This window comes from Charadrius vociferus, unplaced genomic scaffold, assembly GCF_000708025.1.
Source record: "Charadrius vociferus isolate BGI_N301 unplaced genomic scaffold, ASM70802v2 scaffold104, whole genome shotgun sequence".
In the NCBI taxonomy this organism is placed as follows: Eukaryota; Metazoa; Chordata; class Aves; order Charadriiformes; family Charadriidae; genus Charadrius; species Charadrius vociferus.
In genome coordinates this window covers 1,908,501-1,936,499 of record NW_009648255.1, presented here as the reverse complement: position 1 = coordinate 1,936,499, position 27,999 = coordinate 1,908,501, and the positions used below count along the sequence as shown (strand labels likewise).

General features: G+C 40.1%; 1 protein-coding gene across 1 annotated transcript in view; it reads right to left on the bottom strand.

Annotated features, from left to right (window-relative positions):
* Window positions 1-27,999, bottom strand: part of LEKR1 (leucine, glutamate and lysine rich 1) — a 75,749-nt gene that overhangs the window by 46,966 nt on the left and 784 nt on the right. The window contains exons 2-7 of the mRNA XM_009884484.1: window positions 27,779-27,889; window positions 16,468-16,682; window positions 5,218-5,337; window positions 4,413-4,525; window positions 1,095-1,102; window positions 860-1,043 (exon numbers count right to left, since the gene is read on the bottom strand). Coding sequence (XP_009882786.1) covers window positions 860-1,043; window positions 1,095-1,102; window positions 4,413-4,525; window positions 5,218-5,337; window positions 16,468-16,682; window positions 27,779-27,889 — 751 coding nt within the window. The remainder of the gene's footprint in view (window positions 1-859; window positions 1,044-1,094; window positions 1,103-4,412; window positions 4,526-5,217; window positions 5,338-16,467; window positions 16,683-27,778; window positions 27,890-27,999) is intronic.

Sequence of the window (27,999 nt, the reverse complement as noted above, 5' to 3'; positions counted from 1 at the left end):
TGCGGTCGTCTACTTTGCAGTCTCACATTTGATATTATCACTAGTACTGAAAGATCAGGGAAATTCCTTCAGCATGACTAGCACCGAGTGCTACTGCCTTAAATTTGACATTAGACGCTGTGCATAAGGCAGCCTGGTAATTACTGTGCCAATCTGATGACTCAAAACCGTGCCCGGAACAGCACCACCTCTTGATTCTGAAGGTCTTAAAATGTCTCTGAGCCAGCACTATGAATGCAATACTGCTTTAAAAAGAAAAGATATTCAAGAGATACTAATATAAAGAATATTTTTGCAATGCATTATTGTCTCCACACAGCTCACGAGATATTATAATTTGAAGTGCTATCACTGCTCTTACAGTTTGCAAGAGGACTCTGTAGAGTCTTGAGACAAACTATCAAGGGCAAATCATTAGACAGACTCAAGTTTAATGAATCTAGGAGAAAAGAGACCGGTTTAGCCTGACCTATTTTTCAGTTCTGTTGCTGATGGCCAAAAATCCTGCCTGGCCTTCCACTCACAATGAGAGCATTTCTTTTAATTTTAATCTCAGAGCCCTCTCCCTGATGTTTTACATAAGACTGACAAGCAACAGCATAATTATATCACCACCATCTTCATTCTCCCTTCCTTCATTTTTCCCCCCACGCAGCTGACTCGTGTTCCCAGCAGGGTTACAGACTCTTCAGAATGACATACGGTCTTTCTGACTGCACAACATCCACATTTTATTCAGGCCTGAGTTGAGCTGTTGAGTGCTTTCACAGTAACAGCCACAGCTTGGGTGCTTTAAAGAATTTTTGGTTTGCATTTCATTTTACTTGGAAGTTTGCTTGAAATGTCAACATTCTCTTACCTAACGTTTCCTTTTGTAGTTCACGGCACCTACTTTGTAGCTCATTCCCTTGCTGAAGCGAAGTTTGAAGCTGTTGAGTTTTCAGCTCAACCGTGTCGGCCACCACCGTCAGATGTTTTACCTTCTCTTGGAGGCATTCATTCTCTCTTTGGGATTTTGCTAATCTTTGGTTCAATTTGGGTATCTGAGGAGGGGAAAAAAAAAAAAAAATCATACAGACTGTTGTCAAATTTACCTTCTCCACTAAAAAGTATTACACCTGATTTAGGACTCAGGATTTCTGCGTTCTGTAACCCTCGTTTGGGCATGGATCAGCGTAAGCCACGGCATTAGCAATACTTCTGCTGAGATGTAGAGGGCCAAAAGAAGTGCCCTGTGCGGTACCTCTTTACACAGATTAACTTGTACTTAGCCAAACACATGCTATTGACAAATAACACAAATTTTATTCTAAGCAATAATATGTATCTTCTCTAAGATCTCAAAATCAAATTAAAATACACGTATATATTCCAAATGAAATAATAATAGGTGACAGAAGTGTTTGAAGCCAAGCTTTTTATCATAAGTACACAAACCATTGTTGACATACAAAAACAATTGCAGAATCCATTTAAAATTAGTTTGAGAAGATATCAAGGGGGTTAACCTCTGCTAAAGCTCGATTTGAAGCTTTTCATTCAGAAGTTGTTTGGGCACGTGCATTACATTTTATTTGTTCTCGCCTTATATGACTACTGCTGTTAAACTAATCGCAAAGTACACCTTCATTATACAAAAGACAGGCTTTGTCACTCTGTCTCTCATCAGCTCTTCAACATGGAAGAGCAGCAGTCCTCAGGAAGTTTCCCAGGTAGACTTTACTGCAAGGTAAATAAATTAATCATGAGGGAGGTATAGCAGGTCTCCTACATTTTCACACTTTTTCTGAATTCAGTTATCCTTGATGAGTGCAGTTCAACATTTCCAAACGTAGTTGCAATTCTTTTTTATGCCATCTCCAACTACAGCCGTAAATGTTGTCCAAATATCGCTTTTATTTACATCAATAATGACAACATTCAAGTTAGATGAAGTCTTATTCTCTTGTGAAGTCAGCTATTATATATGTTTTATATGCTGCCCACGTGCAAATTTTAAATTCTTTCTGTGGTACAAATATTTCCATTACTACAATCTTTCCTAACTACTCCACACTTAAATCCATTTATTGTTAGACTAAATGATGTAAATACTGAAAGATTTTAAGTTCTTATACTTCTTTCTACTTGCCATTAACTAACCAAGGCTAAATAATGTATATATACAAGGGCTTTATAAGCTGTTTTCAAACTAACCAAGCAAACTGCTCTAGGCATAGAGTCACACCTCACGTAACATTTTTCTTCTCAAAATCTGAATGGAAAACAAGTTCTGAAAAGCTTGTTGCAAAAACAGTAAGGTGAAATAAACAAACAAGAAAAGACTAGATGTTAATATGTCACCATATATTAATAACGAACAACTCATAAAACAGAACATAAGAGCTTCTGAATGGCACTTACAGGCCAAAAAAAAAAAAAAAAAAGTGTGGCTAAATGGTTTTGATGGAGAAAGCTAGATTTAAGGATGTTTACAATATTCACAGTGTGGCACTATTCTCAGTGGGATACGCTAAATGCAGTCGGGGATATGTAGAACGTATCATGGTACGTATAATCATTAAAAGAACCTGAAAGGCTGCACTTCTGCTTCCATACAGGTATTCTATTTGCAGTATTACAACACATAAAACAAGGAATGCTCCAGAAAAGAAGCCTTCAAATGTTATGAATCTCTTTGAACCTGAAGATGTCTGCAGAAACGCATGTTCACATTCCCTTTATTAGCCAGATGCAGGCAGGGAACGAGCACAGGAAGAGAGGACTCCTTAGGGGCGTACAATACTTTCTGTGCTCGGTCTAATTAGGAGATGAAGTCATGAATCAAAATGCGTTATATTGACACTGACATTTAAATTAATTGTTCTTACAAAAACGGAATGCTAAAGAGTGATTTTCCGGTCACGCTCATCGTCAGCAGGCACGAGCCCTCCTCCCCTCTGGGCTCGCCGCTGCCCGGGCTCAGGACGCCCCGCAGTCTCTGCCGGGACCCAGGCGCTGTCTCCGTGGGATGCGTGCCTACTCGCTCCTGCGGCACAGCCGCCCCACTTATTTCTTCCCAGTCGGAACAAAGCAATCATTGAAAACATTAAAAATTACTTCTAATTCCACAGGAAGCATAGGCTGCTGGGGAACTCTTATTTAAAGTGAAGCTACATATTTTCTGAGATAGTCCGGGCACGCAGGTTTCACTTGAGCTGTGATTTTGCACTGGAGTTCACACGGTTTCACCAGCAGAGTGATTCAGGAGATGCCCATCGTCCAGCATGCCCTTATATTCCTTCTCACAAGGACAGAAAGCATGACATCATCTCTCCTACTTCTTTGCTACCTTATAACCCTGATAAAATTAAATTCCGGAACAAGTAGCAGCTCATCAACTCATACACACAGAGCACACTGAAAAGCTACAAGGAAAGGAATACATATATGAAAATTATGTCCAAAGACCATTAAAGTTGCAAGAGTCAACTTGGATGCTCTGGACGGTACAGGCTGTAATTACGCTACTGCACCCTTTTTTCAGCAAAACTAATCTCTTAACTGAGGCAGAGCAAAAACGGTATTCAAGGATAAACCCGAGTTTTCAAGTCTGACCGCCAGCCTGAGGGCTGGGCACGACCTTCGCGAACAAGCCAGCAGTTGTGACTCCCTCCCAGCTCCTCTTTCCCCGAAGGCTGCCCTTGTTCGGGCAGGAAGCCGGCCGGGGGCCAAGGGAATTATTCTCGGCCCATGGGCTGCTCCGTGCCCCTTTCAGTCCCAGAGACCCCTCAGATAAAGACAGCTGTATTTGGGTATCACTTGTTCTTCCTCGGGAGCGGACAGAGGGAGTAGCTGGTACGCGCTGGGTGCAGGTTTGTTGGTAGGCAGTGGCTCATGGACCCAAGGCAACCCGACGTGCGCACCAGGGGGTTGCTCTCGGGACGAGGTGCAGCCGGCCCACGCGAGGAGCGGGCGGCGCTGCAGGACGCTCCAGCGCCTCCCCAAAAGGATATCCTACCGTTGCTGTAAAGCATCGTCTGCATACATGAGCACGTGGGAAAAGGAGGCGATAGGAGATACAAGGCAAATTAAAGTATTTGCAAGCTTTTGTGTTGCAACCATATCCATATATTCATAATAAGTATATTATTTATGTTTCAAATCACGGTAAGCATTTACATTACTTCCAATTCAGCCTGACTCGGCTAACTGACCAGCTAGTCCAGCACACTAATCCCATGGGAACTGGACTGTTCAACCCCCTCCACACGGTGCCAGAGCAGTTGATAGCGTCTACTATTTTGGATACAGACAAATTAATGTCAGAATTACAATTATATAATTAATTTTACTTTCTAATTTACCATGTTACACTCAACTCCCCCAAATTTTTTTTATCTTGCCAAAATTATTGCAAGATGATGATTTACCTGTCAAAGCTTCTTTGCTAACAGTTTTTATTTGTAGAAAAATTTCTTCCTTCAGGGCAGCCCAGTTCTCTAGATTACTGGAGATTGCTTCTTTAATACTGTCTAGTTCACTTCTAATAAAAGGAAACAGTGAGACGGCCTTGTTCAGAGTTGAGCAATGGTGTTCCAATGTATTTCTGCAAGACAAAAATAATACCCAACATATGACAAAATACTATTTGTAAACTTGGTAAACTTGACAACTACTGTTAAATTATATAATAATTTAGAGTACGTTGGGTTACAATAAGTCCGTGTATGAAATGGTGTACATTGAATATATTTATAACAAATTTCTCCCTTCTAAATGTTGATTGAAAACTTATACGTACAAATTAAAAAAACTGTATTGACAACTGTACAATCGCGTTTTACTGAGAAACCAGTGCAATAATGTTTCAATGACTATATGTCCAAGCTTATGCTGACTCTTTATAAACCATATACGTAAGGCATACTGTATTTCTGCTGCATTAAAAGCGGTGCACACTTACTTTCAAGTGTTAATTAATGTTTTTAAGTTTGTGAAGAACTGATTCTGTTGCTAATAACATCAGCAATCAGCAATGATATTTTCCGGTTACATTTGCTAGCGCTACAGCGTCTCACGATATTCTGGAGAAGTACGAGACGCCAGACTGGTTACAACCACTCTTCTCACTCGCAGTATGCTCCCTGCCTGTCCCTGCACCTCCATGCAATCCTCTCAACTGATTGTAGGCGTCCACAGGAGGCACAACTGCGGCATTTCTTTCTGAGTTCTCACCTGAGCACTTGTGATTGCTTATAGGCAGCTTCCTTTTCTTCTTGGAAATACCGCAAATCTTCTTTCACATTTTTTAATTCATCTTGTTTGGTTTTAAGTTCCATTGTTAGGTTTTTTATTCTATAGATGTAAATAAAATAATCAGAAAGTATTATTTGCACTACCGACCAACCTCTAACTTTTGTTTCAGCTTTAAATTAAAAACACACTGAAAGTCTTCTCAAAGACGATAATTACATTTTTCAGACTGAGGTATCAGGTCTTCAAATGGAAAGAATCTAATCTTCTGGCCACTGCACAAGCCACCGTAGCAACTCTTTCAAAATAATACTCATAATACTCTTTCAAAATAATACTCATAATACATTTGTAAAATACTGTGGAAATGTACACATCCAATATCAGCTCATACACAACTATGAGCTACGTAAGTAGCTTATGAATCCAGTGTTCATTCACAGATGCGACACAGAACTCACTCACCCCCCCCAAAACATATGCCATTCTGAAAATCTCCATTTAAAGTCCAACTTGGGTACCCAGCGTAGGGGCTGCAACTCCTAAAAGATGGGTACCTCGTCCCCGCAGAGTGAGGCAACGTACCACCGTCAGCTGCACAGGTTCTCCGCACAGCTACAAGGATGTGCGGGAAAGGGTAACAGGGAGCTCATCTGAGCTGAAGGGGAAGTTGTCTTAAGTCAATCAACAGCAAAACCTAAATATTTGGTTACTGTTACCACAATTTCTTTACATTCAGATTGTTTACCTATTTCTTAATTTCAGACATTTGCAAAATGTGAATCCTAATTAATCCCTCTCGATTCCCTTTGCCCTGAGTTTCACACTCATGTTCATGGAACCGTACTTCTACACTGCTGAATTAATTAATGGTGGTCAGCAAATAGTAATAAAATATACACATGTATAATATATTCCTGTCCATTATTTTTACACCAACTGGAATTTAGGCCTCTGTTGCTTGACAAGGGCATTTTTAAGAGCTAAAGAGAAATTTTTCACAAAAAAATCTTTCCACCAGATATTACTTCTATGTACTCAGGCAATGACATTAGCATCCAAACGATCAAAAATGTCAAGTTAGTGAGATTTTTTGCCTACGTTTTTCTCAATGAAGACTCAATCAGCCCTCGGGTTTCCTTGGTTTTCCCCAATTCCCCTTCCTGGGGGGGGAAGGGGTCATCAGGTGAGAGAATAATTCTCTAAAGGACAATAAATTGTGGGTTTCTCAAACCATAACGATAAGACACACAAGAACCAACCCCGCTTTGCCTTTACCACCATCACCTGTTCACCGGAGAAGAGGAAGAGGAGGAGGAGGAGGAGGGTGCCCCTGGGAAGCACAGGGAGCTTTCCCTCACGGCACGGCTGTGCCCAGCAGCACACACCGGTCTCCTGCCCGCGCAGGATACGACCCACCTTCCCGCTGGACTCCAAGCACAGCAAACACAGCCGCCCAGTTCAACGGAGCAGACAGCTGACCTGCACGTTTTTCTTTGCCTCTAAAATTTACCGTTTGAGCTTTTTCATTATAGCAGCGGTTCCAACCTGTTTATTTTTCAAGCACAGCCATCACAGTGTAAATAAATACATTCTAAACACCGGTATTTCAACAACTCGGGACTTATTCCCACAATTGTAATGAAATGAATGGAATTGTACGGGAATAACAGACAGTTGAATCCAATTCTCTTCCTGTGTTACATGCGCAGAAAGAATACCACTGCCAGTTTACAGTACAACTTTTTTCTTCTCTCTTAGTTGTAGATAACCATTCTAATTAGTCTTTCATCCCCAAAAGTACAACTACAATGATAAGTAACTGTTAAAAACCAGTCCCTTAGTAAGCTTTCAACACTTACTGCTAACCTACTGCAAGCAGAGTAAATGATCCATATATAACAATGAGTCACCAGTAGACAAGTAAATATTTGAATAGACAAATAGTTTCCAAAAGCAAAGGATGGCAGAAGCATTACCTCAGCCTTTGTTTCCCCTGTTAAAAAGCAAAAGAAAATGCAAATGATTTATAGTTTTAAAAAATTTAAAAATTAAGCCATAATATTAATGTGCACTAGTTACTGTTATCAGATAGATCATCTGTAACACATCTGCACCAAAACGCAAATTTAAAAAAACATTAGCCCTGATAAAGAAACCTGGATCTGTAGAGCTCTGCAAACACCAAAACTGAACATTTGGTAGTTACAAAACAAGTTGTTTGGGCTCAACTATGGTCACTGGGGGGGAAAAAAAAAAAAAAAAGAAAAAGAAAAAAAAAACAAAAAAGAAAGCTAAAACTTACCAGAAAAAAATGGAAGAAGTTTTTGGCATAACCTTGCTAGGAAGATTTACCCATACCTACCTGTAAATTCCTTGAAGGTGAAGGGCAGGGGGGAGAGAATAAGATCTGTTTGATTGCAGAATTGGATTGGTGTCACCGAGTAATGAGGAAATGGCCATCCCCTTAACACTCACATAAACTCTAATCTACCTTTGCTGATGATATATCCTGTTAACTATACCCTGAGCGAAAAAAGCAGTGATTATCATTGAACAATAGCAAATGAAAACTTTGGGATCCACGGAGAACTGGATGCTCGTTTTCTATTCTTACTCATTCCGGAATGGGCAGTATATGAAGATCTTTTGGTTTAAAAAAGAAACTTGCGAATAAGTACAGCTACATTTTCTTACTCTTTCCATTCCAGAGATGGGATATAACGAGGTGAGCACACAACTGCAGCCTCAGAGTGCAAAGGGACATTATCAGTATGTTCTGGCCATTCGCACAAAGGTGGAGAAGGCAAGACAGTTGCACTCCATCTACTATCATCACCATAAGAAGGAAGAAAAATAAACATGTTGTTTTGGTGATATTTAGCACAAAGGAAAAAGTTCAATGGATCATTAACTACTGGCATTACGAGAGAATCGTGAGAACGTACTGATCTCGTCCTCTGTCCTACAGTTCACATGAACTGTGGGAATTAACATCCTATCTTTGCAGCCAGCATACTTGCCTGGTGAACGCAGGGGGAAGCCTGCCCAGAGTAGGAGTTGAATTATAACATGTTAACTACTAGCGCTGACAGTGAAAAGAATACCATGAGAAAATAAAGAAGTAGTTGCAGGGACTCCTGCCAGCAAACAAATACACTCATTGTCCTAAAAGTAATGACAGGAGCAATTACCACGTTTGTTTGAATTTAAGACACTGCGTTTCACAGAAGTTAAGACCAGAAGAAATAACCCTGTCTTTGCAGACTACACGGTACACAGCTCCTGTAAGAGTCCCAGGAGGACCCATTTAAACTGGAGCGAGCAACTGCATGTCCAGTTGCCTAGAAGCAGGGACAGTATGCACAGAGGAGGCTGGAACATACTGTCAATGAAAAAGAGTTTCACTACAGTATTTTCAGCCCCATGAAATTCCAGGACCTGCTCAGAGCCAATGTTTGCTCATTTTCATTTCGGCATGTTGCATTCCTTCCAATAGGCAAGTCCGCGTGCATCCATCCCTATGAAGCAGCTGAGCGTTCATTCATAAATTTGGCGTAGAATATGTATAGAATTGCACAGTCTGAAGCTCACTGCATGTAACATCATCCACAAGCTTCTTCATAATTGTCTTTTTTTATGTTCTGTTCAGCCCAGACTATTTAAAACAAGACTATTTAATAGTTTTCATGTGCCACTACAGAATCATTCACCTCTTGATTGCAGGTTAGCATACGGCCCAATTTGACAGTGAAGGAAAATTATCTCTGACAACCAATCAAGAGGCTCTTTGTGAAGGTCTCTATCAAGTCTCATGTAGGCTGACAGTCATTTCACATCTTGCATTAATTGTTATCTGTCTTTATTATCTCAGCCGAAATATAAGATCTATTACAAAGACAGCCTAGATAATTTTTGCCCTGCAAAGGTAAATCTCTGGAACAGGTCTGAAAAACGATGATAGAAAGATGAGTGCCTTGTCACAAGCACTTCAAAATTTATCTTTGAAGAAACCCAAGATTTAATTTCCCAGACCTACCCATCCAGCTACCAATTTCACCTACACTAATTACAGTTTACGTAATCTCAGACATAGCAGTCATACTCAGTACTGTCAGTGCAGTGTAACTCAGGAATAACTTCTTAGAAGTCAGTGGAGTTATACTGATTCAGTTTAAAAAAAAAAAAAAGATATTACGGTTATAAGTAATTTGACAAAAAAGAAATTATGCCAAGGCAAATTTATAGGTGACTTTTTATTTATACTACAAATTTGTACCAGCAAATTCAAACAGAAGTTTACCAAGGTGTATGTTTGCATATACTTCCCAAGCAGAAGTTATCTCAGTTTCTAGACTTTGCAGGTACAGTAGAGATCATATAATTTTATAAAGTAATATAATAGATTGCATTTTCCTAACATAATACAAATATATTTCATTTTCTGTGTTTAGATATTTTTTTTTCAAACTATACAAGTGTCTTGCTGCTGAAGCCAACTCTGTTACATATGTTATTACATCTTTGAATACAAATGGAAACCTTTTTTTTTTTTTTTTTCTCTGAATTCCAAACCAGTCACAATCCGAGTAAACCCATCTTTTCACTGCTTCTTTCTTGCCAAACACGGAATCTCTTTTTCCATATCTTCTCTCTGGCGAGAGGCTCCCTGACCTCTAAATCCGCAGAGCTCTGTGATCTAGAGCCACAAGCAATCTTCATCCATCCCATACTCACCTCTTCCCTTTACTAGAGAATCCTTCAGAACGCAGCCATAGTCAAAAGAGCTCACCCCAGATTTTTCTCTGGGCAGCCACCTTCCCGTTTTGGAGTCTTAAGTGCAAGAGGCAGTCAAATACAGAAGAAAAAATAGGTGTGAAGGATTAGCCTGAGTTCACCCTCTGGTCCCCTCCAAGTTCCATTGCTACGTGACCATGGAGAACTCCACAACGGAACACCTTGTCCTGTATGCACATGCACTCAATATATTAACCGTCTTTGGTAAATAACCACAAAGCCTCCACATTTCCCTTTGAAAGATAATAAAAGCAGAACCCCTGTGGATTTCAGTGAGACATTCTGTCTGAGTATGGGCTGAATTAAACTGTTTAAGGCTTTGCAGTTACGCTCAGAGTCATTTTATAGCTACAGATCAAGCTTACAAGGTTCATATGAAATTATAATGTGGAGGTAAACGGAGGCACAAAAAAGTATTTTATTAAAGACTTCTTGACGGGTCATTCTTGCTTTTAACCAGCAGTCACAAAATGGAGAGGAACTCACTAAACCCAAGCAACTGAAAGTTTTAACTTGAGCTTAGAGTGCGAACAAATGAATGACCACCCATTAGCAGAAAGGAAAAAAACTAAACAAATGCGCATCGCACCCTTTTCTTATATCTACCATGCAATACAGGATACGAAACAAATCCAGTTCTCTGACAATTTATGAGTATCACAACCAGGTTACAATAAAATAATATCTAAGCGTTAATTTAATCTCTTGTATGCAATTGTGCTGTCCACAATGAGTTAAGTCACACAACGACCTGCTGATCTCTCCCAGTAAACGGGTAAATACAGCCTTTGCCATAGTACGTGACGCTGTGCAGGGACTCGGTGTCGGAACCACGCGAGACTGTAACAGAGGAACGCGTCCCTGTAATTGCAGATGGTTGTGAGCACCGAAACTGGAAAACCTCAAGAACTGCAGCATGTGAACTGTTCAATCAATAAGCAGAGAAAGAACGGAAAAGATACGCCTAACCCAAAAACCTGCACTGAGGCAGATGAGCCGCTTATACTTTCCTGAGAAGGGTTAGCCATTCACAGAGGCACGCGTAGCGTAGGCTGACGGGCCATTTTTGCTGGAGCTTTCTTGTCAGTAAACACCTCTCAAGGCCATTTCTGCATTATGTGGCACCATTCTCAGATGCTAAAAACAGTGATAACTTTTTAAATGTAACTTTAAATTTTAATTTTACCTATTAAATATGAAAATATATTTAATGAAATATACATGAAAAGTATGCATGGAAGCAAAACCGCAGATTTTGCGTTGCTTTTTGCATTTTCCACTGCCTGCTGTTTCAGCCTCTTCCAGATAAAGAATTTTATTTCCCCAGAAGAAAGTTCATTTTATCAGGAATTTGGAGAAGGTTGAGTATTACTGCAGAGTTCTGTGCTTCATGAATCACTCTTATGAACTATCTCAGTGAAAAAATTTGTCTTGCTTATTAATAATCAATCTTGGCATTTAATCGTGTTAATAGAAAAAAACCTTGTCAAAACTAGAATAACCACTATTTTAAAACATCAAGAGTGGGACTGAGCTACCGCTCATCAGTAGCAAAAACACGTATCCTATTGGGAAGACATTGGCTTCAACATACTTCCCATAAGAACAGCGAGAGATTCCTTCCCCAAGGCACTGTGCTGATTAGCTTTTTTTTAAAAAAAAAAAAAAAATAAAAAAGTGAAGTTCACTGCTGCACAGAGGGTGAACACAGGACCTGGGTCCCCCAAACCCTGTGAGACTTTTTGCTGGCCCTCTGCACAAGCCTGAGCCACACCTGAGTCATCATGATGACACCATCAGGGCAAAAATACACAGGTCCGTTTGCAATTATTAAAAAGAACATATTAAAACACTTTGGCATTATACAAAATTCTGCTTTTTCCTGGTTCATAAGTACACCCTAAAATTATCATGTAGCTAGCTAGAGAAGTATGTACTGTTATGTTATTTACAAAACAGTTTCAATAGAAGAGTTGAAGGCACTATTTCTTAGTAAATGTCATATCCTCTCTTCAGAAAACACACACAGCATTTCCACGTACAAACCAGCTCTTGCGCACTTCTAAACACTGCAGCTTGAGCTGCCTAAAAGTAGAATGAAGAGCCAGAAAAAATCCAGCACTTCATATATTCTCCATACAATGAAAACACCGCTACTTTATCTCCTTTTGCTGGGAAATGATGAGTGAAACCTGGGGACTCACTGAATCCCGTACCCAGCTGGTACCTCTTGGCAGCTTGTTGTATTTACTTGTCTCTCCCAAGCAGCCGCTGAAGGAGCACACGCCTGAGACTGGTCCAGAGCATCTGTAGCGGGATGAAGGACCTTTATTTACTACTTTATGAACTGATTTCTTCTTATGTATTAGAGGACACACCAACATCATTCTGAAAATACATTACCGTGCTTCAGCGGTTATAGTGGTTTGTTCATTAGTCACGCTTTCTAGAACGGTCAAAAGATGCGCAGTCTCCCAAGTTACCGACATTTGCTGATATGTAATAAGAATAACCGACTGTATGCCCTAAAACGCATTCAGGAAAGGAGAGGTTAGTTCTTTACCTCTTTGTTTACTCAACCAGATTTGGCTCTCGGGTTTTTTTTACACCAACTTAACTCCACTTGATCACTAAATACTCAATAGAAAGAGACATACTAAAAAACAGACCCAAACCTATTAAAGTGACCTTTTTGCCTTGTGTTCTTTCCCTTCCCTTCAAAACCTATTTTTAAAATGGTGACAGAGTTCTTAAAGCATGTACCACTCCCCATTTTCAATACTTTCAGTCCCCTAGGACAAGAAGCCACACGTCATCTCTACCAAACTGCTGTGTAGGTTGGTAGCTAAGGGTAGAGCAGTGTGACTTTACCACTGCCCAGTCACTTCAGTGTTTTATCACAAGCTTAGGCTTTACCAAGCCAGGTAGTTGCTGTTGCTTTCCTAAGCAGCCATGTTGCAAAAAAGGAAGATTTCTTTTAGGCAAATTCAACAGCAAAACATTTTCCATTGTATTACGTTTTGCCTTTGGGGTAGGAACTACCAAACTCAAGAAAAGACACACCAAAAAGCACAACTATGGAAATATACGGTTTCCACAAGTTAAATGTGAGGCGTACATTATCTTTAAGATTTGATTATTTATGGATAAAATTTTCAGCATCTACATGCATGACTCAGGAGCGTAAGTCTCACAGTAATGACCAACAAGTAGCTCCTCCTGCTAGATTTGTAAAAAAGAAGTTTTCAGGAATCTATTTACAAGGGACCTTTGACACAGGACTTCCTAAGAGCTCTCTATACACTTCTTCACATGTCTAAACAGCATAAAATTTTTTTGCTCTTTGTCATGCTCATAATGTTCAGCACTATTACACCTCTAAAAAAGTATCTTTAGTATTTAAATCTATTTCACATTTCTTATATCGGATGCTGTGAGGATTATCAAAATTCAGACCACAAATACAGTGTAGCCCTCATGCAGGGTCAATGTCAAAAGCCACTGCCAGAGAAAACCTGTTAATAAACTCAGCTCTAGGGACCCCAGGAATATGGGGGCTCCCACAGAGACACGGCTAAATCCAATCATACTTGTCTCTCCAATGAATTAGAGAAGTAAGCCCCCGATGAAAGTGCCTGTCACTAATACGTTTAAATAGGTAACAGACCAAAAATGGTTAGTCAAACACGCCAGCGTCTGGGCTTAACTAAGCATGGATCAGTGCTCGTGCAGACAGCAGCCGGTAAGTATCTCGCGGAAGAGGAGCCAGCAGCGCAGAGTGCAAGGCAGTCCCAGCGGCACAGCCGACTGCACGTCGGCACGCACAGTGACCGGCATTGCTATTTCGAGCTAGCCACAGCCCTTCGGTTTCAGCTCTCAGGCAGGTATTCTGGAATTAAGGCGATTTGAACATGGAATAAAAGTAAGACTTGAATAGCTACATCGACTCAGAGCAGCTAACTGCACGATGGTTAGTTCCCCTTCTTCCCACAAAATCCCAAAGGGTAGGTAAGTAATTTCTGCAAAAGCTCAGGTTCCCAGCTGGCTTTCAAGGTTAACCACAGGTACAAACAGCAGCAATACTTTTAACCTAAAAGGAATATAAAAATGAAACAGACTGCAACTAACAAGAAAGATTAAATCTCTCGGTCTCCCAGAGATTTTAAAAAAGGCATATTTGGCTTCTGATAAACATTTGCAGTTTGGGAGGAATGATTTGTCAACCTTGCAAGAACCAGAAGATAGTGCCTTGAATAGTTAGTTTATGCCAACAGCACACGGTAACAAGAGAGGCCCAGGAGAGTAAAGAGGAGATAAGGAATATTTAGACAAGTTTCTCAACAAGGCACAATAGTTGATTTATGGCCCGAATGAAAGCCTACTGAAAGTATTCCACTTGATTTCAGCAGGTTTTAAATCAAGTCGAGCCTTAGGGGAAAAAATTGCAGAGATAAAAATTTTATTAACTGTTCCAGCTTTACTACAAAAAGTCAGCTAAATGAAAATTTTAAGTTTACCTCTGGCAAATGATCCTCAGCAAGAAGAATGTGCTGTCACTGCATTTGCTGACACGCTGAATACTGCCACCATAACTGCCACCCAGTCATTAACGGAACAAGGAGCAAAGGAACTCTTCAAACAGATGATGTTAAACCAAAGAAAACATTGAATATTGGGTGGTGGAGGATGTTCAGTTCAAACGAAAAAAATATGGCAAGAAACGATGTAAGTAGACTGATCTACAAGATATATGCATTTTGTTCAACTTTGTGTGAGCTTATGTTTTAAAATGATTCTTTTATTAGTGATATTAACAAATACAAGCCTAACTAAATCCATTAATAGTAATGTTAAATTCTGAACAATATTTGAGTGATTTGGGGGAGAAAAAAAAAAAAAGTAAATGGACTTGAATACTTCACTTCTAGACAAGCTGTCATTGTTTCTTCTGTAGTGTTTCCAAAGCATTCCAGTCCAATCTCTTAAGAACACCTTAATACCCAAAATACTTCACGTTATCAGTTCTAGATCACTTGCCTCTAGGTACAAGTCAGTCCTGGAAACAACACCCCTATCGGGGGCCTTCAGAATCAAAATGTCTGAGCTGATAATTTATAATCTCATTCTTCAAAAACCTTCTGACAAACAGTTTGATTTAGATGAGCAAGACATTACCCAAGAAGTTTCTGATGCCCTTGCTTGTACCACATTATTCTATCGGTAGTCAACGTTAGCAACTGCATTTTTATAAAGTATCTTTTATTAGCCAACCAGAAAGATCAATGTTTATAGTCCTGCTGTAAACAATCAGTGGAATATAATAACAGATTCCAAAACAGAAAATTAGGACAGAAAATTAGGATACAGAAACCCAGCACATAGTATCCATGTCAAATCTGACTCTGAAGAGTGGAAGACAAGAGGAAAAAAAGGAAGGGCACTTCTTCAGAGCTTCAGGTCTGGAAGAGGCCAAACCACTTGTATTTCTTTCTTAGAACAGTGCAGAAAAGATACAATTTGTTATTATGAAATATGTTATATTGTCATGGTGTTGTAAAACAGCATAAAAGCAACGGAAGGTTGGTTAGGAACCAGAAATATCAGGCCAGAAATCCTAGAGCAAAAATAAGACTAAAAAGCCCACCCATAATGCTAATTATATCACAAAATGTTCATATTGATTACAAAAATTTCCATCTCGGTCCAAGCTCTTTATACATTATAAGTAACTGCTGAGGATGGACAAATCAAAGCTAACAAGCTAGCTTGAAGTTCCCAGCTGAGAAGCTGATGGCACTGTAATACAGTGGTACAAACCCTGCGCCGGGTGGACACCAGGTTCTGCAGCCACTGCTGCTGTCTGGAGCCTCAGCCACGCCACTCACAGTCCATGAATCGGCCACGGATTTTAAAGCTAGTCCGGGCAGAGCTACCCTTACTGCAAACCCAAAGAATAGGAAAAATAGTAGAAACAATGAACGAGGGGAAGGGAGAAAAAGTCTTTGAAACTCCCCTTTTATGCTTCGGTTTCCATTGTCTACCCCAAAATGAACTTCTATATTTGTTGTACCAACCTGAAGGTTTAGAAACCAAAGCTGTGCTGTAGACCCATCAAAAGGACAAATATTTATTACAAAATGATAAGATGAAATATTTGATCATTTCCCTTTGGGAGCATGTGCAGGGGAAATACCTCTGAAACGCCTTCTGGACTGTATTTCACTTCAAATATATTGACTGTTTCTAAACTATTAAGGAATTTAAAACTTGCTTCCAGAAAATACCATGAAGGATGATTTAAATTAAGTATTACAGTATATATGTTACATCTGATAGAAGACAGACAAATCTTACTTGCATTTTAAACTTCTTTGGAATGAAGTTACCTAATACACATACACGAGAATAACATCACACCAGATAATATGCTCTGACCTTTCTGTTTTTGATTCATTGTCACCTCGATAGTGTTCAAGGTCTTGGTAAAGAGACTGCAATTCTGCTTGAAGTCCTTTTTCCCGTTCTATACTTCCTTCATAAAATTTAATCTCCTTTTCCATTGCTTTTACTTTTTCTTCCATCACCTTAAATTCATGAAGTATCAAATAGCTGACTCCACAGTATTTACACACTGTCTCATCCCGGGACATCTAGAAAAAGATAAAGTTGTAAGATTGTTTGTAAGAAACAAGTTGAACAAAGCACAATCCTGAGTGACACTGAATAAAAATAATATATCTGAATAGTTTAAACTGTTCACTGCTCTGAAGCATTTATGATCCGACAATATTATTGCTTTAACAAATAATAAAAACAAAATTCTACATTAGCAAAATGAAATCAAGCTATAGGAGTACTTTCACTTACTGGAAACTTCACAAGATATATCAACTATGCAATTTACGATGTGGGAACTCCCGGTGGAATTCTAAAGTGAAGTACCTCTGAATTATGTTTGATGTATTAATTTAAAATAAAATGCTGTGTTTTACAAAGTTATCTCCTTAATGAATTTTCTGGTCGCCTGAGCCAGAAAAAAATGTTATTTACTGTGGTTTTTTGGACAACTCATGTCCAATTGAAGTAGGAAAGATGAAAAGTGGAAAGTGAATAGAATGATGTAATCCAGCAATCTTTACAAAAATAATTGAAACGAGTAAGGGACTAATTATTATGATGTAGTGTCCATGGCACATGAGTGTTGTGGAAAATGTAGTCCATTTACTAGGTATGAAGTATTCATCACTGATTAAAAAAATACAGAGTACGTAATACACACCTAACTGAAAGACCATTTCTTAAATTGAGAAATGTACTTTCATAAGTGATCAAATGATTAAGCTTTGCAGGAAGCAAGGCTTCATAAATATGAACAGATAGATGTGTTCTGACTTTGATACGTACTTATTACTCAGTATATCAGTTATTTCTCTGTATTTTAATAATTTTCACTTCCAGAAAAAAAAAAGCTCAGTTTAGAAGTAATGCAGAACTGAAATTCCACAAGAAGTGGATATCGAGTAAATAAACCGGCCAGCCCAACCCAAGCAGGTCCAACACTTCAGTAGGGGACACGCAAGCATCTGCTCACCCCCACGGCTCCCGGATCCCTCAACACTGCAGGTTTTACCCTGCCCTTGGGTTGCAGCATAAATGCATTTGAGAGGAGATGGTTAGAATTAAGACTAAATCAGAGGACGCTCATAATGCAGCTAAAGAGACAACCTCAAAGCACCCAATATAAAAAGGCATCAGTAAGCGTGGAAACATGAAAGACGGCAAACGGGAAGAGCAGCTGTGTGTTTGTTTACTGCGAGCGTAAAACACACTTTAACCTTTCTTGCAATTATCAGCTGTTACAAGGGTTTTGACACAATGACTGACGAAAACCAGAAAGCTGGAAAACTGCAAATAGTTTAAGTCAAAGAATGTAAGAGTCCCTTGCGTGACAGAAAAAGAGACATTTTGAGACATTGGGATAAATTGAAAGAAATTATACTTAGATGAAAGAAAACAGTTTTCAAAAATTATAAAGTAAAGACTCATTATCCCCTGATTCAAAAATCTTCAGCACTTTAAATATAGCTTCATAAAAATGATATTTCAGGATGTCCTGGAATTAGCAGGCCAGGCTTTATTTTCCGATTTCTTAGTTTTCCCCCAGTTTAAAACACCCCTAGTTACAGTTGCTCTGAATGAGCTGAAAATGCAAGTTTATTTTTCCTGGCAGCTTCCAACTGTGCTTGGAAATATGAAACTGTTATTCAGGATAACTACCATAAAGTTCCAAAGCACTAAAATTACTATATTGAAAAAGGACAAAATGAGCTGTTATGAGGAGCACAGGAGGGGGGCTCTTATCCCCAAAAGAACATTGTGCTCTCTTGCAGCACCACCGCCGCTGTCTTTCAAACAAACAGTTATAGAAATTTCACTGGGTACTAAGATTAAAAACAAAATAAAACGACTGGAGTCCTCAACTGGAAATGTTTTACGCAAGTACTAAAACTTTGTTTTCAAACTCAATTTTGTTACTGAACTTAAAAATAAATTAAGTCATAGAACAATAAATATTATCCAGCTGGACTTTGTGGGACATGGGGCCCAATCTTCTTCACACCCATTCCTGAGGTGAAGTAAAAACTCAAAAGGACTTTGGATCAGGTTGGCTTTTTAAAGTATTTGCTACATAGTCAAAAATCACAAGACAGCCCGATGGCCTTATATTACTGCAGTAAGGAAAGAAAGTTCTGTCTTTTACTCAGAACCTCGCTTCTGTGCATGCGCAATTATCCTGCAACCACTGCAATATGCTGTATATAGACATGAACTAGTGGTGTGGTCTGGGCTGGACTGGCCACTGAAACCTCAAACCAGGACAACTAGTTTTAAAATGTCTATCTGTAGTGTAAGTAGCAGTTTCTTAATACCAGTAATGAATTTGGCATGGGTCAAGTGACGCTCAACAGGCAAACCAGCCTAAACTAAATTCTATGCTGCAGTAGATTAACACCAATAAGCAAGCTAATTAATTTAAATCCAGCACATGTATGCCCAATATGCCTAGAAAATTAACAGGAGCCAGTTGAAAGTGAATAGTTCCAAAGAGCAAGGCCTGAACTGGGCGGAGCAAGGGGTGTACTAATCTGAATTCTCATCCGAAATCCAAGATTCCTCTCTCATGCCCATAGAGGTCAAATCACAAGCAGGACTTCTTTTTCTTTTTTTTTTTATTTCTTTTTTTTTTTTTTCTTTTCCCTCCTTCCCCGCTCTGTCTTGCACTGTCAACATCACAACCCGAGTTATCCTCATTGATACCTAAAATATCTCCTGAAATTTCTGAGCCGGTTGAACATTTTTCAGGAGCTATTGAAGCCTCGCAGAGGCAGGTACAGAGAAATGCTGCCAAGCTGTAGACACCAATTTCATTTGGCCAAAATAATGACAAAGCTATCTTAGGGCTACACCAATTTAAAGGGCAGAGCCAGAAGGGATTTTATACCTTTGAAGACTACTTACAAACTAAATGGTTTTGGATTTTGCACAGTTTCCAAGAGTAATAACATTACTTCATCTATGTGTGTATTCCTCTATTGTCACCCTTCAATAATTTGTGAACCAGAACGTTTGGTCATTTATAACCAATTCTGATACTGAGGGCAGAAATATTTAAGTGTCTAAAAGTTTTAGACAACCAGGTAGGCAACAGACGTCATAAGTTCCCTGCTGAAAAAAACTCTGGAGTGTGAGCACAGTCCTTATCAGATAATCCATATAGGAGATGCACATAGAGAGATGCATATAATCCATATAGAGAGAGCGCCTTATAAATGGTTTGTCCAGGAGAAAAGATTCCATTCGACCTTGTATCTTAGACACCAAAGTTGATCAACCATTACACAAAAGTCTGTAGGAAACAAATCTTCATTAGTTCTTATGCTTACAAAGCTACCTTTTCTGGAAAAATGCTGAGTAACCACTAAGAATGTGTATTACATACACAGTGATTTGTGTTTTCAGATTCCACATGTCACTACTTACATTTGATCAAAAGATTTGTCATCTTCTCAAATGCAAAGCAGGAAAAAAAAAACACAACACAAGGGAAAAGCGGAGTTTGGAAAGAATAGAAAATGAAACTATCGGAGCTCCAACTAGAAAAGAAACTGTGTATGTCCTTAGCAGTGAGAATAAGCAGTGAATAGTAGAAAAAAAATTAGGAATTAAAAAAAAAACAAACCCAAACCAAAAACAGAAGGTAATTTTAGTATTGTGGTTTTGGTCAGCCTGGAGAGGGAAACTCAGGGCAAACAGGACTTGACAAGGTAACAGACGGATACCAAATAACCCTGCTGTGGGAGATAGCACGACAGTACCGCGTGCACAGTAACAACATAAAAAGAGAAACAAATTCACAGAGGACAAAGTGCTTGAACTAGCAAGGTATTTGATCCGTAAGATTTTGGGCTGCAGTTCTGACACACATTACACCAGGTGCTATAAAGAAAGGACAAGAGCTATGTCCAGAACAAACCGTATCACAAGGCAGCATTTCTAGCTGTGATAGTCCAGCAGCTGTCCCACTACAGCATCTGTGGGAGTAGTTTCAACTCAGAGCTGCGTTTGGTTTTGGAAGTACTAATATTATTCCATGGTTACATAGATTTCTTTAGCTACCAAGGGCAAGTGGAGAACTGAGCCAACATGGATAGTCGCTCAAATTACATTTGTCTGACTCAGTACCGTAAGCATCTGTAGAGCATAAGTTATAAAGGAAAAAAAAAAAAAGAAAAAAAGACTTTGGTGGTCTGGACCATTTTTAGCCTTTTGAATGACAAGACAGGAATTTATACCATTTCCACTTGACCAAATAACTATAGGGAGCGTCAGCTTGCACACAGCTATTCTTCTGCTCTGATATTTCAGATTCCACCCACAATAAATTACCACGATAAAGAGCTAAATTCTTGTCAAAAGAAAAACAGTCTACTTTCTCACTTAGCAGCGCCTTGGTATTAAAACATCCAGCATATGGATCACTTATGTTAGGAACAGTCCGTTACAAGCAGCTAATAAATAGCCATGATTCTTAAAAGCCAGAACTTAAGTCCTCAATTAATGAGATGCTTTTTAAAAGTTATGAATATGTTTCTGTGCATTGCTGAAATAAAAACACAGAGCCATGAGCACAGATGTACTCCTTGTACATTAATTTTATAGTGCAGGGGAGGGAGAGCCTCAGGGAACTGCAGCACTCGCCGTCCTCCTTCCATCACCCACTGCTCCTCAGGCATATAACGCTGTAATAACAGCTCTTGCTCCCTCCCCAGTTTTCTGTCACGTCTGAGACCCCTTTAACAAGGACTGGCCAAATAACAAAAAATTAAAAAAAAAAATTGTATTTGTCCAAACTACACTGATAGCAGAACAATACAGGAAACTCAAGAAAATAATTTTAAAAATCACTATGCTGCAGCTGGGTGCTCTTAAGTGATTTCTGTATATTGATCGCTTTATTCTACCTCTGCCTGATTCTACCTTATCTACTTTTTGTTTTACTCCTCCTCTGCCATACTACTTTCATTTCTCTCATGCTGTTTGTCACTCCCCTGACAAACTAGCTAATCCCCGCTATGCCAAAAGAAATCATTACTCAAAGTACACAATTGATTTTCTAGGAAGAAAGTGGAGTATTCTGCTGCATATGCAAAACTGAAGAGTTATTTGATTACAATTGATCTTTTTTTAATTATTCAAAGAATGATTTTTAAGAGTCTCAATAGAAACCTCACTTCTTTAAAAAAAACCCAAGTTTATTGTGAGTCCAGTTTTCAGTCAGCATCTACTCAGAAAGTAACACAGATTGTAATGCTAAGCCATGCTGCACACATAATTATTTGCTCAACTTCCATAAAATAGCATTTGCAAAATAAAAATCACAGTACTTGCTTTGAATACATATGAATAGTGTAGAAATAGGCGTGTAGTTAAAACAGAACGTCCGGCTCTCAAAAGTTTCATTCAAAACATGCCCTGAAATAATCAGTTTGTCACGACAGGAAATAATACTCGGATTTCAGGTAGCTTTAATTTTTTCCTGCCTGCGAGTAAAGCAGACTAATGAATCATAAAAGTTACTGCTAGTAACTGCACACCCTCACACAAGCCCTGCAAATCTCTCCCACATGTCCAACAGCCCGTGCAGAGCGTCCCGGTACTCCGGAGCTCTGTCGGGCTGTGTGAGGGCACACTCCAGCTCTCCAGCACAAGGCAGAGCAGAGAGTTCTGCTAAACTCATCCGCAGTACGTTGCAACAAAACGCCACCTGCGTAGACAGAAGATAATTTAGCCCATTTTTAACCCTATCTTTGCCTGACAGTCCTGACTTTTTGCACCTGTAGTTGCAACTGTTGGGAAGCCCCTCCTAGCTACAACCCAACTGCTTCTGATGCAAGAGACGCTGCAATCCCTCCAAGTCATAGACTAACAGGATGGTTTAGGTTGGAAGGGACCTTAAAGATCATCTAGTTCCAACCCCCTGCCCTGGGCAGGGACACCTCCCACTGGACCAGGTTGCTCAATACCAGGTTCCTAGCAGCATACTTGGATGCTGGTCACAGAAAGGGTAGAAAAGCCTGAATATAGCAAATCCAGTCCTAGCCTTACAAGTAGAGCAAGAGATAAAAATGCTTTGCTGCCCTAGATGACCACCAGCAACTCCAGAATTCTCACATTAGGAACAGAAGCTCATTATCAAAGTTCAGCAGATCTGCTTGCACAAATCTTCTGATACCGCAATACACAGTGGTAACAAAGCAGGTTGCCTTTACTATCCGGGAGCTGGCTTTCCCAAATCAACTACGGGCCCACGGCTAACCAGTTCACTGTTGACAGCTTTCCACCTCTTCAGGTTGTAATGTGGGCTTACACCAAAAATAAGCAGATATTGTCTAACATTTCCAAAGCACGTTACAGCCACTCAGAACATTCACATAGCCAGAGCTTGTCATCCCAACAAAATCTAAAAGTTAAAAATTCTACAGCCAAATACTGAAAATCTCAGTGGGCATAAGGGTAACTCATGAATATCATCTTAAGAAGCATTCCTACGGTATGTGACAACAGGACACTGAAAAGACCTCCCGCATGTAAAAGCCACCCTGTTCATCTGGAGGGCACTAATGGAAATGCTGCGGCTTCTGAATCCGTATTCATATCCACACTGTAAGTAATAAATACATCGCTATGTTGTTCACTTCTGCAACATTAGCCCTAGTGGACAGGACAGATTCTTTAGCTAACTGGAACTATGTAAGAACCTATTAAAAAAATAACCCCAGGTTCGAAGACAGCAAGAAAAATTGAAGATAACATAATGTGCTCATAAAGATACCATAGCGTGCCCACTCTATAGCACACACGGCCCATCTAATAAGTAACCATTTGCTGCTAGTAATGTACGTGATGTTCTGTGGATAGCTGGATACCATGGAACATCCCGTACTGATGGATAACACAGCTTGAAAGTTCCTGCCCTGCCTGCTCCTAGGGTGAGAGAACTGCTAATCTGTAAGGGCATCTTGTGCTCAATCGAATTTTATGATTTATGGTAAGCAAAGGTTATTTATTTGCCAAATAAAATATAAAATTAAGTATAACTTTTTGCTTGGTCCTTTGAGGGCTCGGAGTCATTTTACTGCTGTTTTGTTTCCCACTTCAGTAAGGTCTTCAGGGCAAAACTGCATCTTCCCATCTACTTACACTGAACGGCCAACAACAACGCTGAAACAAACAGAATTTTAATCAATTCCCAAGCCTATAAAAGATTTGTCTACCACCGGCAACAGACAACTAACCAGCTATACTACAACAGTTGTCTTTTTTCGTGAGGAAAAAAAACAACAAAACAAACTGACGCCAAACAAAAGAGAACTCCCCAAAAATACACATCCATAACATTGGAGTAAAGGAAACACTAACTCCTTTTTTACCATCCAGTGCTCTATGATACCTCTCAGACTGAGCTTGATGGCATAAAACTTAAGACATGTGAATACATGAAAAAGTAGGCATTACAAACCAGCGATCTCTGCAAGGTTCTTTCTGCAGTCCTGTGACAATACAGTTGAGGAAAAGGTAGTGTTCTACTGAGGTAGACCAACCAACTTACTCAGTTACCTAAAACACCTATCTGCACACCAAATCTGCAAGCATCACCCCCCAGAAGTATGCAAGCGTCCCTAAAATAAGGCTAAGAGGTAGAGAATACCGTCCCCAAAAACTGCCACAGAAGAGAACGTAAGTTATGGCTTGGACTTTGCCATTGACCAACTTGGTTATCGCCCTCCCAGGAAGTCACCGGTTCTCCTGGGGCTGCTGCCGAAACAGCAGCAGCTCTTCTCCACATTGGCCATCCCCACCACCCCATGGGGCATAGCTTCCTTCGAAGCTTGCAGGGAAAACCCACTCCTGCCGACTTCTACCATTGAGAAACGTTGCTCAGTGAGGTAACCAAGCTGCTAACAGGCAAAGTCATAACTGTTTTTTAATGGTTTTTAGAAGCAAACCATGATTTAGATTTACTATAACTACTTTCTGAGAAGTATGCAACTGTAAATACCAAAAAAAATGCTATAAGCTTTAATAACTGACATGTGCATGTTTATTTACCTGTTGATTGTTTTTTAGTTAGCATCCCTCTTGCAGTGCACGTTGTGTGAAAGAAACATGAGAGCAGTAGAAGGAAGGAGAGAGAGAGAGAGAGAAAGAAGCAGGGCCATGTAAAATTCTTACATGACTTTTCTAAATTGATCAAAATCTGAAGAATCTAAGTCCCTTCATATCTCTGATTTCATTAACAAAATGCCAAGAAATCTCTTCTCCTCTAGATTAAATTTTAAATTCAGTTTTAATAAACATAGTGGGTAACACCTACTGGACCCAGTCTGGAAACAGTCAATTTATATCAACTTCTGCCCTGACATCTATGGCTTCACCCTAGAAGGTCTTCCTCTCTCTGGCAGACTTTGGCAGGAGAACAGACTGTTCCAGGTTGATACAAGATGCTGCCTTCCTTTTCCATGCCATCCGCTAGAAGAGTGCGGTTTTGGAGGCAGCGATGTCACTGCTCCAAGTGTTGATAAACAGCTGGTGACGTTCCATCCGCTAGGAGCACGGAGAAGAGGAATGACGACAGCTCTGGCCTGCATCCTTTCTTTTGAGACAGCTGCTTGGTCTTTTGTCAGCACTACAACCCAACCTCCAGCAAGCCAACCCAAAAGGGCACCTAGCAGTGAATATTCTTCATTCTGCAGCTGAAATCACAATGCTTAACATACTCCCTCCAGATACACACGTTCCTTTGGCCTGCAAGCTGCATGTTGGGAACATGTGCTCAGTTTGGCAGAGCAACCTACAGCTGGTACAAGTTCTGCTCATGTTAGGAGCAATCTAAAAGAAAAACTCCAAAAGAGATGCTATAAAATCCAAGAAGCGGGGAATGTGAAGGGAATAGGAACATGTGTACATAAAAGGTAGAAAATACAAGGACAGGAAATTGTGAGCATGGCTTGTAATCAAGCGCTGTATCTTGTAACTATACTGCAACTACAATGCAAGCCAGCTGAGCGAAGAGACAAGCAGCAGCAAAGGATATGTAAAACCCCAACTCTTAACTGATCCCAAAATCTTGGGCTGTCGTTGCCTTACAGCTCACATATCTCACATTGAGGTGACAGGGTAGGATGGGACAGGAACATACGCCTATTCATGTACATAACTAGAAATACTGTGCCTTCTGCATACAGATCTTTTTGTTAAATGTGTACCGCAGGACTTAGAGGGACCTGAAGAGATTGCCTGCCCAGTCCTCCACTCCAAAGAAAAAGTTTGCCTTACTTGTTCCCCACAGTACCACTGGAGGAATTCCACAGCTCCCCTGGGCGAGCTGCTCCAGTGCTTAGCTACCCCTACGTCTGGAGTTCCATAACACTCAACCAAAGCAAGTCCAAAAAGGTGAGGAAAAGATTAATTTGCAGCCAGAGATGAAGGACAACCACCATCTTCCTACACATGTGAATGCTGTTACTGTGCCCTCACATAGTTTCTAGAATAAGTAAACCCAGTTCTATTACCCTTTCCCCGAACAACAGGATTTTTAAGCTCTTTATTTTTGCTCTTTTCTAGATTTCCATCAGTTGTGTTATTTTTCTTAAAGCCTGCAGCTCAGAGCTGATACCTCAACAGCCCTGAGTAGAGGAATAACAACAGCCCGAGTTTTACGTGCAATTCCTATACTAATACATTTAATACTTGCATTCTTTGTAACATCACTTTGTTAATGTTATTCTGCTTATGACCTGATTATAGACCTCAGCATTAGGTCTGGCAAGTAACAAGGAAGCTTCATCAGTTACTGTCTTTTGTACTGATGCGCAGGACTTACTCTTTTTAAATATGCCTTATTCTTACTAAAAATATGAAGTTTAATGCTGTCCCCTGAATGCTCACAACCCCTCCCAGACTGGCATCAGTGTGTTCCTTATTGCAATCTAAGATCCTAGCTCAATGAAAAACGGCGAACACAGACACTCCTTGCTGAAAGAAATCATGTCAGCCCCTTTCTGTTCCCAGTTTGTGCCTGTACTCACACCTGCTTCCTCCTCGTGCTAGCACATGTGTAGCACACAGATCAGGAACTAGACCAGGAACTGATCCAAATGAGACAGGCAGCTGAAGTACCACCAAACTACAGCCTTAAGTCATTAATAGAAATATTGAGCAGTACTACACCCAGAACAATTCCCCAATGAACTTCATCCAACAAAATGGTACAACCGTTTTTTTTTCCTGAGAAACTTGCACTGATTTTTGCTAACCGCCTTATCCTGTTGATGCTTGCAAACTAATTTCTAAATAAAAAACATATCTGGTATCTTTCCTGCTACCAAAACGGCTGCTCATGAGTGTAAATTTCCCGGGTTCTTCCCCTCCCTTTTTTTAAGGGCAAGTATTCCATTTCCCTTCCTTTGGCTATCTTACCCTTCCTTGAATTCTCAGAAATCATCACTGATGGCTCAGAAACTGTCTTAACAGTTTCCTGGACTATTCCAGGGAGAATTTCTCCAGGCTGTGCTAGCCTGAGTACATAAAACTTTTCAATTACTTGTTGATTATTAGACACATACCACAAACTGAGGACAGCAGGGTGTTTTATTGCCAAAGTAAAAACTTCATAGCGTTACAAAAAGTGACTTGTGTTCCTCTTCTGTGCATCACCACATGTAAAGAGCCTCCTCGTAAGTTAACCCGTATAAATAGCAGCATTGTTACATTGGTAATAATCCGTCTTCCAAACAAAAGAACAGCCTCACACACAAAGAGAAGATACAAGAAAAGATGAAGGGGAACGTTCTGTTCCTATTTGTATTGACACTCCTTTGGAACAATTACATGTTATGCTCTGCAGTCATTCCAAACTTATGGCAACAAAACATGCCATAAGGGGTAAAATTTGAAGCTCACCTGGCAGTGACAACACCATTACGGAATGAGTATGTTCATCTACAGCGTTCCTATAGCACTAGTGTGCAATTACACTTCATATATAATGACGAAACCTAGAACACACCCAATCTAAAACCAGGACCGAAATGTACCAGTGTTCCAAGGCCAGTGAAACATCCCTAAATTACTGTAGTATCTGGACTCCAAATGGTTTGAGTTTTGTACTTCCACTGTTCCATACCTTTCGGATCTCCTCGGGCAGCGCGTGAATGGGGACGTGCCGCTCCATGGCTTCCCGAAACTCCGCAGCTGGGTCAGGGAAGCTGCCAGAGGTCACAGGGAGGGTCAGAACCTGCCGTCAGCAACAGGGGCCACACGATTGCTCTGGCTCACGCGTGGAAATGCAAGCACAGGCACGCTACACGCGGCCCGGGCCTACCGGCCCCCCCCCCCCCCGCCCGC